Raw genomic sequence first — 17,227 nt, 5'->3', positions numbered from 1 at the left:
CATTCGATGCATCTAATGGAGAAGTTAGTTTGACTCAATTATTGAGTTTAGATTGTGCCTCAAAACTTGATGTTTCTTTTGAGAGAAGAGGACTATAACAATGACTGTTTGAATCATTTGTTGTGTATTGAAGGCTATCAACTTAGAACTAGTGTGCCAAGGCTCCAGCTATGACTGAAAAAGGTTGCTAGAACGATTTCTCCTATTTTTTCATGAATACATGGAAAGATGTCAAATGTCCAATACACCCCTAGCTATATGACTCGTTGTACAAATAAATTTTATTATTTTCCTACAATTTATAATATGATTTTATAATAATGTAGTTTCATATGAAATAACATAATAATGAATATAATTATAGAATAAACCAATAATTTATCTTTTCTCCTTTTCTTTTTCCCCTCACTTTTGTCATTTTTCCTACCTTTATTTTCTCCTCTCTTTTTCTACCTTATCTGTTCAACTTTGCTTTTTATCCTTTCCCCAGCAAGTTATGTGTAGGTTATGAAATATTTAATATATGGTGTAAGCCAAGACACTGTATCTGCTACATAGGGAAACGTGGATTCTTAAATGCGGACTCTGTATTTGCTACCCCACACAAGTTATGTATAGATTATGGAATATTTAATACATGGTGTAAGCCAAGACACTATATTTGCTACATATGGAAACGTGGATTCTTATATCATGCGAACTCTGTGTTTTCTATGGACTCTGTTATAGCTTTAGCCTTAATTGGATACGAACTCTAGGTAGTTTAGAATATTGCATCTTCATTATTGAATTCTATATGGACTTTTCTAGTTAGTTTAGACCGATAGATCATCATAAAATCCAACGGTGGAAATCTTTCTCTTTTTTAGATTAATGTGGAAATTTTTAGATGCTCTCGGTGAATGTATCGCCTTCTTTTAACACTCATTTATTAATATAATAGATAGATACAATAAGCAAGGAGGAGAAGCCATAGCTCGAAGTGTTAACCAAATTGGAAGGTGAAAATTGAATCTAATTAAAAAAAGATAAGTGCTCAGACCATGACAATATTTTGGAGAACAATATCTACGACTAATAAACCTGAAGTAATTTTGTAGTCTCCACCGCAAATCTTTTATTATTCCTTATAGGCATCAATTCATCTCTCACTAAAATACGAGCCTCGCCTTGTCACTTGTTCATGACGAAAGTTACCGATTTCTCAAAAGCCCAATGGCATGTGACCGATCAATCATCAACTAGTCACAGGTATTCCTAGTCCTAGCTGAAAATTCACCTCACCTGCCTCATTTCGATCGGGATAAAAAAGATCTACACCTATGTGTTAACAATCCGTGGTGACGGATGAGTGGCACTTCTGTAGTCGTGCATGACATTGGTTCCCACGCCAGACCGTTGACTTCGATCACAGTCCCCGTCACCCACCAGAAAGCATGCGCTGGAGTAAACATCGGAACGTGATCGATCACACGCCGCCGGTTTCACGGCCTCGCTCCACCTCCGCCGGCGCCCGGGCGGATGAAAAGGCAAAATTGGGAACCAAAGCCTGCCTGACCTCGCCCCCCTTTTTCCGATTTTCCGCCGAGCAGTTACCAGCTCACGGCGCCCCGGCCGTCGGATCGCTCACGCGGCAGCCCGTCGGGCGCCAGGATCGCAGGGGAACCCGCGCGGAAGCCGCGCGAGCCGGGGACAGCGACACCTGGTGCGCGGCCGCGGGACAGCGACCAACCCGAGCCGCTCGCGCGTCCAAATCGGACGACAGCGCCGCGCCGACGGGCCCGGGGCCGGATCGCACGCGCATCTCCCTTGTCTCCCCCCACTCCCTCCCCCTCTCCCCCGCGCCGCTACCGCCTCGGCTATAAAAGGTCGCGGCCACGACCGAGCTGGCCACGGCTCAAGCTCGATTGGCAAGGCAGCAGCTGACAGGAGTAGGAGTTGGTTTCTTCCGCTTCAGGGCATCTCGAATTCCCGATCTGTTGCAGCGGAGGCAGCGAGTGACAGGGGATTCGCCGGGAATAGAGTGACTTGGGATCATTCAGCGGAGGGGAAGAAAGCCGGAGATCGGGGAAGATGTGCATGGACAGAGCCGCCGTGCCGGTGAAGAGGGTCTGGCTCGGCCTCGTTGCGCGCCTCGGCCTCCGACGAAAGACCGGTACGTTACCTGCCGCTTCGAACTCGATCCCTGGACACCCTCCGATCTAGTTCTCAGCCGCCGCCGTGGCGGCGTGTGGCGCCGTCGCTGCTGTTCTTTCTATATACTTTCATCGAGCTTGTTTTCTGATCGACGGATGGGTTGATGAATGCAGGCCTGAGGAAGCTGAGGAAGGAGGTGCGGACGTGCGAGTACCGCGACGTGCACGTCATGTGGGAGATGCTCAGGACGACGGACGGGCCGGTGCCGCTGGCCGAGAAGGAGGCCGCCGCAGCCGCGGCTGTGGCGGCGGCCACCAGCGCCAGGAAGAAGAAGAACGCGTGGAGGCGGTTCATCTACTACTGCTGCGCGTTCTGAGCGGCTCATCGATCAGCCTCAAGGATGAACCTTTCTACTGATCCTAGCTCCTGAAAGATCAAAGATCGCTAGCTTTCTGGTCTCTGGACTCGGATCTTGAGCTCGATCGCGGGTTCTGCTCTTGGCCGGTGTCGACAGCGAGCAACCGAGGAGCTCAGCTCGTCCGAGACTACTGCTCCCCGGCGAAGATCGATCGCCCCGGCGAGAGAGGATGTGGTACATAGGAAGAGTTTGGAGTAAGTGTAGAGGGAAAGAAGATCGCGAGTTGATCGAGATGTATACAAAAATAACTCGAACAAAGGCTTTTGGTGTTGATCCGTGTCAGTGCAAATTCTCCTCAAAAAAAGAAATTACCCACCCAGGTGTTTCCCCCCCTCCATCTTCTTGGTAGTTCTTCTTGAGTTCGTTACCGTACGTGTGTCAATCAAAGGGAAGATCATATCGTTGACGAGAGGTAAGATATATAGCTACAGTACAACTGGAATCATCGGAATGAGCGTGTGAAGACGAGGAAAGCACGTAGTCCAGTGGCTTCTGCCAGATAGAGCTGGAGACCTGGAGTTGGTGATCGCTACCTCCTTCTGCAGCTGACGTACTCAAGCGGTCAAGATTCAGACTCGCTCAACCAGCGCATAACATACTGGTGTACTGGTGTTTCTTGCTTCCAAGCGATGGCAACTTGAGCTTAACGTACGCTGTTTTGCGGCAAATCCGTGTCGCCGAAGACTATCTGGATCCAACGGAAAGCGAGCTGTTATATACACAGCAAAGCAGAGATCAGGGGGAGATGTGTGAACATTTTACAAACAAGCTGGGGTTCATTATGAACTGAACACAAGTATTTGGGTCCAAAAACCTGAAAAGTATATTGAAGTCAGGAACACATTTTTACCGGGACATTAGGTGTTAAGTCTGAACCATGTAGTCATGTCATATTGCAGAAATGCTACATACCAATACCATGTCTCAATTTCTTCAGGATAAAAAGAAAAGTAATAGAAAAGTAAACTACTTAAAGCATGTCACAGAAATGGAGAAAGACCTGGAGCTTTTTTTTCAATAATAGAGAAAATAATTCGGTTTAAAGCACCGGCCTTTTGAATATGTTAATAATAAGCTTGTGCTCATATCACGTTCACTAGAAAACGACAGATGTGGGGAAAGAAAGAATCTCGTGCCGTATTTGTTGAATGATGTATTTCCATTTCCTTTGAAAGTAAATGAATTGCATGTGCGCATAATATTTTTAAATTCTAATGGGCTTGCTGCAAAATTAGTAATCAATGTATAATAAAAGTGCGGATTACCAAACGACAGGTTATTTGTTTATCTCCACCCTGCCCGAATCATAAGTTTAGAGTTTGTTTGTCCTGTATATGTATCAGGCCATGAAGATCTGTCCGATTCCGGCTTCGTAGAAACCTAGATATCAGAATTTTTAAAGCCCGGGCAACCAAAGAGCTAACACGGTTCGACAGAACTGAAACCACCATATCCGTCGTGCGATACTCAGGGGGGCACCTTTTGCAGCATAATTCATTTTTTTTATCACCAATACTATATTCCGTTCCAATTCGGATCACCTAACGGAATCTATAGCATTCGAGATGTGGGTACAAGAGAAAACAGAAGGAAACTGAGGCAATGCCCCGAAATGGCACGCGTAATTTTCAATGCATGCAAATTTAAAAGTTCCAGGTACAGTTGTATAATACTTTTGCTGGCTTACTCACTTGGGAACAGGTAAAAGTGTCTCCAGCAACGCTAACCAGAAATCCTGACATTCATGATTGTGAGCTTTTGACTCTGGACTGGGGACAAAAACTCAACTGGGATCTTTTTGGTTGACAATTTATTCCAGAAAATTTCACCATTTGATTACTTGTTTTACATCAAAGGATCAATATGAATCGGATGATGACATCCATAGGTGAAGAATTTTGGCTGCACCTTGCTATCAAACAAATACAAATCACAAAAAGGAAATGATCTTAGATAAAATGATGATGGGCAATACTAGCACATCAGAATGGGGGGAAAGGCAGAATTTCTCAACTGCGTAAGACTTATGAGATCAAAGACAGCAGAAGGATCCAGTTTCAAAGCCAGAATGTCAACCGAGCCACGTTTGATGTAGTGATTCTAACCAACTTTCAATAAGGATATTCTGCACCTGGTTGCATCCAGACCTGTCATCCTGGGTATCCAGAAGGGTCAGCCAATCTATGGAATCCTCAAATAATAAGACAACCAACAACAACAAATACTCGTAAACATTATGTGCAGGAATAATAAATCATCAAATTAGAGTGTGTGAGCACATTTGTCAAGTCAGATAAATATAGCAAAAGGCTCAACAAAGACACGATGCTTCAAGAAAAGAGGATAGCCAGAACTTACTAAGCATTAACATTTCAGAGGGTAAAATCATCATGTTACAGTCAGTCACTATGCTACTTCTTTAAGATACCAAAAAGAAAACATGGTCTGGACAAGCAAATTGTCATAAGAACAAAGCATATATGATGCAACTCAAATTAGTCAACTGTGACATACATTGCTGAAAGAACAGGGGCAGTCTTTGAATAGGACCACATGCCGACAAATAGAAGAATAGAAAGTCAGAACTAACATTAAAATGTTACCAAATAAACATTGAGTATCTATCGAGCAGTTCATGGATACCAAGGTGTATACTGCATTCAGGTAAACAAATTACATGAACAGTAATTCAGTTAAATGTATGTTTAAAACATTAGGAGAGAATTTGTAGTCCTTGAGCAAACAAGCTTATATATTTATTGAACAGGGGGAGAACTCGTATCCTAATCGCAAGCAGCCATTGCCATAATCTGAATACAATGTACAAGAGCAATGAGCCATTGAAGGCATCTCTTATGATCACTGCGAAAAATGATTCCAATTAAGTCTATAATAAGGGAAAAATGCTCTATTACAACATCACAATAAATCTCTAAAAGTACTATCAGAACATGCTTTTCGTGCCAAGAACTGAGGGTATATTTGTCGACGAGTTCCTCAGCTTGACCAGGACATCAGCCAACCCTATTGATTCTTCAATTTATTATTGATGGCTATATATTCCCAAGAAAGAATTTATGCTAAACTGTCCAAAACAGCTCCCTTTGATCACTTGTTAGGCCTTGGACTTTCTTGCTTGTGAGTACTGCAATACTCAGATTTTGTAGCCCTATTGTTGGTTTGCCGCTTCATTTACTTCACTGCCAGCAAACTGCATCTGCTTTTGATAAGTTCATCGACTATAACAGGGCAATCTGACTCATTCTCCTCCAAATGACATTGTCTGTATCTTCTCGATTTGTGTGGGCCAGTTTGGACCAAGCGAGTGTGGCTCAGCTTGAACAGCAACTGCAAAATCTTGCAAGGTTGTACAATGACCCAGATTTTGCTGTGGCAAGCCATTCATTCTACCAGCAAACTTCTCATTGACTTTACCAATTCTTCTACTGCTGGCTCTCACCCTCGACAAATCCATGCATGGTTTAATCAACCTACGCAAGAACTCATCTAATCCACGATTCAAAGCATCAACACCCTGCACCGTCACTCCCATGCCATCACTGTGCAACCTCCTCTGCAAACCCTCACACAAAGTAGCCGTATCCAGCAAATGGCCAGAATCATAGCACGACGCCTTCGGATCATCCATCCTCCTCCGCATCCTCAGACCACTGCTCCCTGCCACCGAAATCCCCAATGGCGCCGTTATCGGGCTCCGACTCTGAACGCACGGAGCAGACCTGACCTGCTCCACCTCCTCCCCATCCTCCACGGACACCACCTTCCCAACCGGCGCCCCCCGCTCCCTCGCCAGCTCACCGTCACCCGAATCCACGACCGCCCCCACATTCCCCACCACCGGCAGCGCGACGCCGACGCACTGCCCGCTCGGGGCGGTGGTCGTCCCCGACTGCCCCGTGACGGCCTGCCGGCTCGGCGGCGGCACCCCCGACAGCGCATTGCTGATGATCCCCCGGATGAGCGCGTTGTGCAGCGCGATGTTCTCCTTGCCGATGGTGGCGAAGCAGAGCCTGTCGAACTCCACCTTGGTGAGCTTCAGATTCAGCAGCCTGGTGAGGTGCGCGAAGTACTTGCCGGCCCGCTGCCGGCCCAGCCGCTTCACCAGGCGCTGCTTGAGCTCGGCGACGTCGACGCGCGCCATCTTGCGGCAGGTCGCCATCCCCCGCTCCCGGAATGCGCCCCCCGCGCAGCTCGCCCCGACCGGAACCCTAGCGATGCAAGCCCGGGGGTGCTCAGATCTAACCGAACCAGCAGGGTGCGGAACGAATTGGGGGGAATGGAGAGCAGGGGGGAGAAGGAACTTACTTGGAATCCTCGATCCCCCGGGGGAATTCGACGCTAGGGTTTCGTCGTAGCTGCTGCGATCGGGAGAGGGGAGGGGAACGAACTCGGCGGAGGGGAGGACCGGGTGTACGACGAGTCGTGGGCGACGCGGGGGAGGCTGGCGGGGAGGAGTGTCAGCGGGCGCGGGTGTATGGGGCGCGGTGCAGGGAGGGGGAGCGGGGTGGTGTCTGGTTGGTGGCTGTTTGGGCCGCGAGGGCAAACGGCGGCGGTCAACGGGCACGTGCGGATTTGTGGTGTGACAACTGACTGGCAGCTGACGCCAGGTGAAACCTTGCGCTTGCGGTGCCAGTCTCTGAGCTGGGCGGCCTGCGGGTGTACGATTTGATCAAGCACTGAAACTTTTACGCGTCTGATTGGGACAAACAACAGGAGGTCCCGGACTAGAGAGAAAGCTGAGCTTGGCTGCTGGAGACGGTGTCACCTTTAACACCGATTAGATTGACTAAATAAAAATTAATTATATAAGTCACGTCTAATTAGCAAACGAATCTATTGATGCTAATTAGTCCATAGTTAGTATATATTTATTGTATCACAACGTTACCATGTCTAATTAGATTTAGTGGATTTGTCTCGTAAATTAGCTTCCATGCTATTGGTTTTATAATTAGCTTATATTTAATACTTTTAATTAATATCAAACGTGACGGGACTGGACTAAACTTTAATCTTAGGGTCGCGAGTGTTTTGGTGCGGTCACACTGTTCATGACTTCATCTTCATCTATTATGTCAAATCAGATGATTTTCCTAAGATAACATTTAATCTCTGGGTTTTATTCAGAATGTACAAGTGTTTTGGTGCGGTCACACTGTTCATAACTTCATCTTCATCTATTATGTCAAATCAGATGATTTTCCTAAGATAACATTTAATCTCCAGGTTTTATTCAGAATGTACAAATATCATTGGACTTTGAAAGTTGGAGCAAGATTTCGTGTGTGCTGTACTCCTCCTTCTGCCCCCAAACAGGTCCGAAGTGTTCGTATCCAGAGGAAGATAATGCGAACTGCAAAAGGACTGAAGCTACTTTTTTGAAGAATCAACCAATTCGAAAAGTTTTGTTGTGTTGTGGGCAACAGTTTTTTTAGTGTGTCAGTAAGTTGTTGGAAAGATTCCTGATATGACGTAGAGTAGTTTCCTTTCTTTACGGGTGTGACGTAAGCAGTTCTTTTTACGTGCTTGTGCAAGTATACGGGAAGCCGCAGCATGACACAGATATTACCCAACAGCCTAATTTCTGAACGAAAAGCCCAATGGACAATTTGGCCTGGTAGTAAATAAATTGGGCCGCACTAGGACCAGCTGAGTAAACTTTTACGGGCCCAACTTATAATAGTTGTCCTACTACCAGCTCCAACTTCCAACAGCATCTCAGAGCTTGATTGGTTAGGTGTCAAAATATGCCTGCCAATTTATGGTAAATCCATAAATTTTGGTATTCATGTGGTTTACTTCCAAAAATTGGCATGACTTTATATCGGCAATGTTCAGCTTGCCCATATTTTGGTTGTTTGTGCCAATTTCCTCTTATGGTACTTATATTTTGGCACAAAACCAATCAATGGTCAAAATTTTAGCTATCATATTTAGCACCCAACCAATTGCTATTCTTGCCTATATTTTGGCAAACAAATTTGGCATGCCAATATTTTGACCTGCCCATGATTTGGTAAATTTTGAAACCCAACCAATCAGACTCTCAAAACCAAAACGCATGCCAATGTTACTGCGTAGGATAGGTCCCAAGCAGAAACAGGCATACGGTTTCCTCATCCTACCAGGGGTGAAGGTAGGTTCAAATTAGAGAGTATCTATGCATCCACGAAATTTTGCTATGCATCCATGAAATTTTGTAAAAATAGTGATTAGATCTATTTTTCACCATATATGCACTTCACGGTTTAATTTTATGCATCCTACAGGATAAGTGCACCCTTTTCAATTTTCAATTTGCCCTAGCTTCACCACTATCCGCTAGACGCAGCCGTACGGCACAACAGCGAGTCGGTGATGGCCTCTCAGAGTGCCAGTAGAATATGAACACCCGTGGAGCCAGCTCTTTTTTGCTTTCCACTGTGAAAAAAGGCACCGGCATTATTTCGCAGTGAGAACCAAGCAGCCAGCCTATTCGCGATGGCAATGGCATCTCGAGCCGTCGTTACAGCCTATCATCCGGTCACCGGATGATGCATTGCTTCGGCTGCACACTGGGGGGGCCAAAAAGGGGCCAGATTGGTCAATGATGGCAGGCACAAGAGCAGTGATGCACAAGTCTCGCAAAGGGCTGGACCGGCCGGGGCAGAGGAGCTTCCTTCTCAAGCAATGCCTAGGCCTAGCGAAGAAGAAAGACTCTCGCTCGTAGCTTGCTTCACGGTGCACGCCTGGCTGAGTGCTCGATTCGACAGCTCGACCATCATTGGATTTTGGAGCAGATCGATCGATCGATTGATCAGCCACTAATTGGATCATAATGCGTGTCATTTTCAGTAGGGTCAGTGAATCCTAGGTAGACAGTTACTATATTACGTGTTCGTTTCCTACCCTCTGAACTTTAGACCCGTCACATCAAAAAGAATTTTGTCATTTAGAAATATTAAATAAAGTCTAATTATAAAACTTTTTCACAGATGGGTGCTAATTCGCGAGATAAATTTAATGAGCCTAGTTAATCCATAATTTGCCACATTGATACTACAGTAATCATCCGCTAATCATGATCTAATATACCTTATTAGATTCGTCTCGCGAATTAGCCCTGGGGTTCTGCAATTAGTTTTATAATTGGACTTTATTTAGTAGTTCAAAATGATAAGATTTTTTTTGATGTAACGGGTCTAAATTTTAGACCCAAAGAAACGAACCCACTTAGATCGGCTTAGCTGCGCGGTCGAAGTCCCATCCCCTGACCAGGCAGACCGGCACCCAACTGCAGCTTGAAAAATCATGCTCACTTGCTCAGGCAGTCGAGTCGAAGCTCTGTCGTTTTGAGCAAGGCCCTGCTGCAGCCCAGCACCCTGCAGAGGAACAGAGAATTTTTGCAGTCGTACACCTGTCAGCTCGTCTAGTTGTCTCGACTCCAGCACGGCGCGGCAGCATCCAATGATCCAATCATCCAACCATGCGCGCAGCGCAGCTCGGCGGATCGGAGCGCCGGTCGCGGCCGTGCGCCGGCGGGGCCAACCGGCCAACGGCCAGCGGACCAACGGGCGCAACACGCGTAGTTCGTGCCAGTACCAGGTCGCACCGGACCGTAGCGTGCCGGCGGCGCGTGCCGGGATCCAGCCATCATCAGAGGCCCGGCCCGGCGTAACGTACGGCGGGCGACCGCCGACCCAGCCGCGCGCGCGGCGTGCCGTGCAGATTCGGGGGCGGCGTACCGGGGACTACGGGTCCTACGTGACGATAAAGTGGTTAGCGGAAAAGCATCGTCGTGAGTCGTGACAGCGTCGTAGCGTGGCAGTCCCACCACACATGGATCGCAGCTCGTGTAGCGGCGGCCCCAGTGCCCCACGCACGTCGCCCCTCGATCGCTTTGGGCTTTACGTGACTGAATGGAGATTTGCTTGCTCCGTTAACAGAGACGTCTAACTGTCTCGTGTTCGTGTGTGTACGGTTGCTTATCCTGTCTTGCACGCGCGTGCACAGTTTATCGTGCTTTGTCCGATCCAACTCGTGCAATTGCTCCGTGACATCGGTAGCAAGAATACTGATTTGGCTCCAGTACGCAAATTAAACCTAAACCTGCATAATTATGCTGCCCAAAGGGACGCTGTAATTGCTTGTTCTTTTTTTTTTACTACAGTGGTAACTCCACGAGCTATAGAAATAGGATACTGTACGTAACAAAAATAAAATAAAAGAAGAAGAAGCAACGAGAGCCTTGCAAGCTGCAAACTTGCAACTATACACAAGAATACAAGATACTACTACTATATGCAAACGGACGAGACAGGATCTGACCAAGTTGACTCCGCGTGTCATTCTCACAGACACAACAAAGACACATTACCAATAAACTAGCAGCACGCCAGAGCATTAACTACCAAAGCTAGTTTGCCTCGATACGGTTATAAAAAGGTTAAAAACTGCGGCACTAGCCTAGGCGCACTCGTCTGTTCTTCTCAGGTTACCACACGGAGGAACTGTGCCAGCATCTTGTATGCATGCATGCTCGACACCTGCGTCCGGCCGCAGCTACGCACCGTCTGCTTCATTCGCCAGTAAATCCACTGTTGCCTGTTGACGCACACGTTGCACTGTCGCCTCTCTTAGCAGTTAGCAGTAACTTGACAAGATTTATGTCCCATTTGTAGATACCACACGTGACAGTTTGTTCCTATATGGATTTACTCGAGTCTGCATCACGATGTTACTGAAACTAGAATGTACTAAGTATCACCGAGTTGCTACTAGTTATTTCTTAAGAGTTTTTTTTCGAGCACGCATGAATTTTGCCCGGAGCATACCCTAGTATTTGCGCATTTGCGTTTGTTTTTTTTCTAAGTCCATTTGCATTGTTGACTACCGAGGCAAGAAAGAATCTATTAAATCTTCAATTTTCCTAGGTTACTGAGGTATCCAAATCTTAAAATCTTGAATTCTTTTTTCCTAGATGAGTGCGTGGAGGCAAAGGCACAAAGGTCCAAATGGCCAATCACGCAGCGGATAAACTAGTAGCCCGAGCACACTTCCCCTGCCTGCGCTTTGTTTAGAGCCTCGGAGCCCGATTCCTCTCGCGCCGGCGCGTCGGGGGACATGATGGTGTCAGCCCGGCCCCCTAGCGACGCCGTCTCCACGCCGTCGTCGCGTTACCAATCGCTGCGGGACAGCTCGAGCCGCCCACATGAGCGTCTTGGCTGCGCGGGCGTCTCGTCAAGCCGGAGCACATGCCGTAGTGAGCCCACGACGAGGAAAGCGTAACCAGGACGCGAGCAATCCTCCGGGTTGACGACGCCGGCGAATGGTCTCGCCCAGGCGGTCAGGCCCAGCTGCCCAGCGGCAGCCATCACCGGGCGGCGTCAACCTGAGCAACCAGCTGCTTCCGCCGCCCCACCGGCCCTTTATTCCGCCCGCTTTTCCCCTTTTGCCCTCGCGACGGAAGGGAACGGGATGGGGACGGACCCATCACCCTTCGGCCTTCGCCCATGTTTCACTTGGCTCCCACTCCACTTCCGCTGCCGTGCGGCGTCGGCTCCGCTCTTCCGCTCCCCCCATCTTGAAACGAAACGAAACCCCTCCCTCCCTCAAACCCCAGAGGCCCCAAAACCACCGGGAGTTCCGCGAGATCTGAGCGCCATGGTGGCCGCCGGGGCAGCAGCGGCCGCGCCCCGGCTCAACCCGTCGCCGTCCCCGCATCGCCGCCGCGCTTCCTCCGCGCTCTCCCCGGCCAAGTCCAACGCCAACGCCAACGCAAACGCCGCGGACGCCGGCGACGCGCGGCCCAAGCCCAAGGCCAAGGCCGTCTCGTCCCGCTACCTCCTCGCGCCCTCCTCCAAGTCCACATCCACATCCACCTCGACCTCGACCTCCACCACCACCACCTCCTCGAGCTCCAACTCCACCTCGACCTCGGCCTCCACGCCCTCCCGCCGCTTCGCGTCGCCGCTGCCGAGGCGCTCGGTCTCCGTCGACCGCCCGCGCCCGGGACCCGCGGCCAATGCTGCCGTCGGGGAGGCCGGGGGGCCCAATGCGGGCACCACCACCACCACGAGGAGCCTCTCCGTGGCGTTCCAGGGCCGGTCCTTCTCCTTTGAGACCAGCAAGGCGAAGCCGACCACGTCCCCATCCCCGTCGCGGCGGCCGGTGGCTTCGGCGGCGGGGGCCATCACGCCGGAGCGGAGGAGGCCTGCTATGGGGACAGTGCCGGAGAGGGGGAAGGGGTTTGAGGGGGGCCAGAGCCACCACAGATGGCCAATGTCGGCAAGGTTCTCGCAGGGGCTTGAGGGAAATCCGCTTACCAAAAGCTTGGATTGCTCTTTGCGCAAGAGGGACGCGGCTGTCTTTGCTGCTGTCCGGTCGCTGCGGCAGTCCATGGTGTTTGAGGAGGGGGTTCGGCGTTCCTCGTTCGATGGTGGGGACTACTTGATGTCGTCTGACACAGAGAGTGTGTCGTCTGGGAGCAATTCAGGGTCTCAGGATGCAGGCATTGGCATTTCCCATAGAGCACACCCGTTGCCTAAGGGGATGGGTGTGCCAGCACGGTTCTTGCAGGATGCTGCCGCCAGCAGGTCGCAACGATTTGCAGATCCAGGCACGCCATACTTGCCGTATACCTCTGGCTTGGCCACATCTCCCAGGACAGCTCCTGTCAAGAAATCACTGTTAAATGGCTTTGTCTCATCCCCACTGAATCGGCCAATCAGGCAATCTTCACCAAGTAAGCTTACAGGTAATCCATCGAGGAGGATGTCAAGTCCATCACGGGCGAGAAACTTGGGGTCGGGCACTTCATCATGGGATCATCAGGGAAGAAGTTCATCTGGTTATGGTTTGGATGGTGAAGTGAGGAGGAGGTGGCATGGGGGTAGTAAAGTTGACTGTGAGCACCTATTGAGAATTTTGTCCAATCGACATTTGCAGTGGCGGTGTGTGAATGCACAGGCTGATGCTGCACTTGCTGCACAGAAACTGACTGCAGAGGTGAGTATGTATGTTCATTTACAAAACACTCACTATTGAATTAAAATTTGTGAATTTTGTTTCGCCTGTATATTTAACATAAACTGTCGTGCAGTCTTAGAATTCAGTAGTATGTGGTCATGGGCTTATGGCTGTAGATTTGGATTCTATAACTTGCTTGTTTTATTCAATTTAACATTCATCAATGATTTGTGCAAGATGTAACTGATTAAATTTAAGGGGCGGCAGATGCTATCTGGGATAGCTATATGCAGGAGCTGTGTGCTCACACTTACCTTTTGATTCACTTATTTTCAAAAGCAAATTTTGCTTTGTGTAGTGTGCACATTTTGGTTGTAACTACCTTGTCTTTTCTGCCATAGTTTATGTTATTCTAATCTTATTGAAGTTCTTTTAATCCCTTGGGAGTAGCTTCTTCAATAAAGGCAAACCATGCAATCTATGCATATCAGATAGAAAGTGAAGAGTAGTTGTCACACACACACACACACACACACACACACACAGAGAGAGAGAGAGAGAGAGAGAGAGAGAGAGAGAGAGAGAGAGATTATAACAGTTGGAAAGACATAGAACCAGGGCAGCTTTGACAACGACATGCCTTTATGTTGGAGCTGTAAGCAAAACTGATATCAATAAGATCTGTTCAAGGTGTATCAGATGGAATGCTGAATATATCCCATGTTCTTTATGTTTTAGAATGGGTGTTTGTAGTCTGCACCCGTTCATAACCAAATGGAAGTCTGGCTGCGATTTTTATTATCGTACTGATTTAAGTACTAAGTAGCTATTTTAACGAAAAATATTTCTAGTCAAAGTCTCAACTTAAGCAAATTGTTTTGTATAGCCAATGGTGCTTTTTCTACCTTACTTCTTCTCAATAACCATTCTTCTTTGACCTTTTCACCAGAAATACTTATCTGATGCATGGATTACTACCCTAGGGATGCGTAAATCTGTTGCTCTTAAGAGGTTCCAGCTACAGCTATACCGAAACAATTGGAAACTCATGACAGTTCTAAAGGGACAGGTAATAACCAGTTATTGTCTCCCACAACCATGTTTTCATTAAACTTTAGAAGCCTTGCTTTCTGATAGTTCATCTGATTATCTTGAATTACCCTCCATGTCTTGCTGCCATTGGCCAGCCTGACAGACATTGTTAGTAAGAGAACATTTTGCTAAAAGGAGAAGAAGGCCCCGTTTATTTCCCCCGGACTAAAGTTTAGTCTCGTCACATCGGATGTTTGGACACCAATTAGAAGTATTAAATATAGGCTAATTACAAAACCAATTGCATAAATGGAGATTAATTCGCGAGACGAATCCATTAAGCATAATTAGTCCATGATTTGGCAATGTTGTGCTACAGTAAACATATGCTAATGATGGATTGATTAGGCTTAATAGATTCGTCTCATGAATCAGTCTCCATTTATGCAATTAGTTTTATAGTTAGCTCATGTTTAGTTTCCCTAACTGGCATCCAAACACCTGATGTGATCTGGACTAAAAATTAGTTCTTGGATCCAAGCACCCCCGAAGTCTCTGAAAAAAAAATTGATTACCTGTTAGTTATAGGCATAAGGCCATCACCCATCTGAATACATATTTCAAATATCTACACAGTGCTCCACCAAGCCTTCTCATTCATGTAACGGTAGGACCATGTAATCACAGGCTGGCCATTTTGATGCTTATTTCCTCTGCTCAATAGATTGCACATGGCCCCTTCCTATGAACAACTGTAAGTTAAAAAGGGAGAAAGACAAGCTCACCAGCATGCAGACTCTGTAGTGCCGCCCTTAGATATAACTGTAAGCTATCAGTAATCAGTTTTTGGCCGGTCATATCTTAGCCTGGTAGCAATTCACATTTCAGTTCACATTTGCCTTGTCTATAAATTTCTAATGAAAATTGCATGATACAGATGGCATATCTTGAGGAATGGTCTATACTAGAGAGGGACTATGCAGATTCATTATCTGGAATTGTGGAATCTCTAACTGCCAGCATTTTGTGCCTCCCTGTTACTGATGGAGCAAAGGTTGTAAATAGCATACCGTTATACAAAATTGTTTGCACATGTTCCCTTCCCTTCTGTGTATTAAAGCTCAAGTTCTTCTTTGCTACTTTGTATTTGCAGGCTGATATCCAAGATGTGAAAAATGCCGTTGGCTCTGCTGTTGATATCATGCAAACAATAGGAAGTTCAATATGTACTTTATTGGCTAAGGTACTGTGTACATTAAATTGCTTTCCTGTTCCATTTGCTGTCACTATTTGCTTGTCCACAACTACATTATTTTTAATTTATGACTGGGGGGCCCTGGCGTATAGAACAGAATTAGCACCTGCATAATAAGGCTTTCCAACTTGTCTGATTCATGATGGATAGTTAAATTGGTTGAGACTTTAATCTGATCCCAGCCAGCTGTTTCCTATATCAGATGGCTTTAAAAACCTTCCAAGTTTTTCAAGCATAAGAATTTCTCTCTTCTTGAGGGTCTTTGTACTTCTGTAGGATAAGTGCATCCATATATGTATTTCCTAGTTGGGTGAAATTGAAGATCCTACAACTGAACTCATTTCACGGTTCCAATCATCTTAATAATCAACTTTGCAATAACCATACCAAAGATATGTACTATTTTTAGGCATGCACAAAAGCACAGCAATTCTTACATTTGGTGAAATATTTTTTCTGTGATGCTGTATTTATATTGTTTTGTTTGACTGATGAAATCACCTCCCTGTCTGCAGCTGGCTGGAACAAGTATTTTGGTTTCTGACCTTTCCAAAGTTGCTACCCATGAGCGCACTCTAATGGAGCAGTCCAGAGAATTGCTGTCCACACTTGCAACAATGCATGTAAGTACTGAGATCCACCTGCATTCGGTTCTGACCCAATGCATATTATATCATTTCTAATGCGCATATCTCAACTATTTTGCTGAAACAGGTCAAATACTGTAGCCTACAAGGGCAGAGAGTACAGACAACTGACAAGAGGTCCAAGCATTCCTAGCAATGCCACTATAACCCCACTAACGGAAGAATGTAGGTGCAATTGCAAATTCTGGTGGCTTGGATGGTGCCCACTAAGCAATTTGACTCTGAAGATGCTAGCTAGTCTAGTTCCAGTGGTCTATGGCCCTCAAGTTCTGAGTGCTGAGTTGATGTATGCTAGGAAGAGCAGAAGTGCAGAACAGATGGAATGCAATGTATATAGATGTATCTCATTTTGTTGGTTTTAGCTGAGGATTAGGTCAGATGCTAACTAGCTAGATTGGGTTCCTTTTGTTCATCAGATGACTAATGACCACCAGGGCAATGCAATATAACTTCTAGCAGTACATTAGCTTGTTCGCCTTCGAAAGAAACAGATGGTGACTTTGGAGTATCATGGTTTCTTGCAGCCGATCCAGCTGGTGGCTCCATTGTGTATGGATGTCGGTTGCTCTCGTCTGATGCTCCAACTGCGGATGATATACCATTATTGTTACATTGTTCGGCTTCGAAAGAGCAGATCGTGAATTTGGAGTAGGATGTCTCAAAAACCAAATGATATGGTTTGTAACTTTGTTCTTCGGTTCCTCCATGAATCCAAGTCCATTGGCATCCACGTTGAGACAAGATCTGTCCCTCCGGGTCTCGGTGGTGCTT

At 46.9% G+C, this 17,227-nt stretch overlaps 3 protein-coding genes across 3 annotated transcripts; 2 read left to right on the top strand and 1 right to left on the bottom strand.

Moving 5' to 3' along the window:
• The first annotated feature begins 1,880 nt into the window (after positions 1-1,880).
• Positions 1,881-2,889, top strand: LOC112875676. The gene is made up of 2 exons (XM_025939613.1): positions 1,881-2,155; positions 2,310-2,889. Exons 1-2 carry the CDS (start codon positions 2,074-2,076, stop codon positions 2,510-2,512), a joined length of 285 nt encoding a protein of 94 aa, XP_025795398.1. The 5' UTR covers positions 1,881-2,073; the 3' UTR covers positions 2,513-2,889.
• A 2,399-nt stretch (positions 2,890-5,288) lies between these two features.
• Positions 5,289-7,036, bottom strand: LOC112873525. The gene is made up of 2 exons (XM_025936504.1): positions 6,881-7,036; positions 5,289-6,783 (listed from the first exon to the last, which is right to left on the bottom strand). Exon 2 carries the CDS (start codon positions 6,732-6,734, stop codon positions 5,814-5,816), a length of 921 nt encoding a protein of 306 aa, XP_025792289.1. The 5' UTR covers positions 6,735-6,783; positions 6,881-7,036; the 3' UTR covers positions 5,289-5,813.
• A 4,971-nt stretch (positions 7,037-12,007) lies between these two features.
• Positions 12,008-16,922, top strand: LOC112875918 (QWRF motif-containing protein 2-like). Its single transcript, XM_025939926.1, has 6 exons — positions 12,008-13,561; positions 14,472-14,591; positions 15,492-15,608; positions 15,708-15,797; positions 16,325-16,432; positions 16,524-16,922. Exons 1-6 carry the CDS (start codon positions 12,032-12,034, stop codon positions 16,587-16,589), a joined length of 2,031 nt encoding a protein of 676 aa, XP_025795711.1. The 5' UTR covers positions 12,008-12,031; the 3' UTR covers positions 16,590-16,922.
• The last annotated feature ends 305 nt before the right edge of the window (positions 16,923-17,227 follow it).

Source organism: Panicum hallii, chromosome 9 (genome assembly GCF_002211085.1).
Source record: "Panicum hallii strain FIL2 chromosome 9, PHallii_v3.1, whole genome shotgun sequence".
In the NCBI taxonomy this organism is placed as follows: Eukaryota; Viridiplantae; Streptophyta; class Magnoliopsida; order Poales; family Poaceae; genus Panicum; species Panicum hallii.
This window is presented reverse-complemented; position numbering and strand designations above follow the sequence as displayed.

Bases quoted from the DNA above. Each gene is read 5' to 3' on its own strand.
- LOC112875676 (XM_025939613.1), top strand. From the start codon at position 2,074: ATGTGCATGGACAGAGCCGCCGTGCCGGTGAAGAGGGTCTGGCTCGGC. The intron at 2,156-2,309 runs GTACGTTACCTG...TGATGAATGCAG, and splicing joins CGGCCTCCGACGAAAGACCG to GCCTGAGGAAGCTGAGGAAG.
- LOC112873525 (XM_025936504.1), bottom strand. From the start codon at position 6,734: ATGGCGACCTGCCGCAAGATGGCGCGCGTCGACGTCGCCGAGCTCAAG.
- LOC112875918 (XM_025939926.1), top strand. From the start codon at position 12,032: ATGGGGACGGACCCATCACCCTTCGGCCTTCGCCCATGTTTCACTTGG. The intron at 15,609-15,707 runs GTTGTAAATAGC...TTGTATTTGCAG, and splicing joins CTGTTACTGATGGAGCAAAG to GCTGATATCCAAGATGTGAA. The intron at 16,433-16,523 runs GTAAGTACTGAG...TTGCTGAAACAG, and splicing joins CCACACTTGCAACAATGCAT to GTCAAATACTGTAGCCTACA.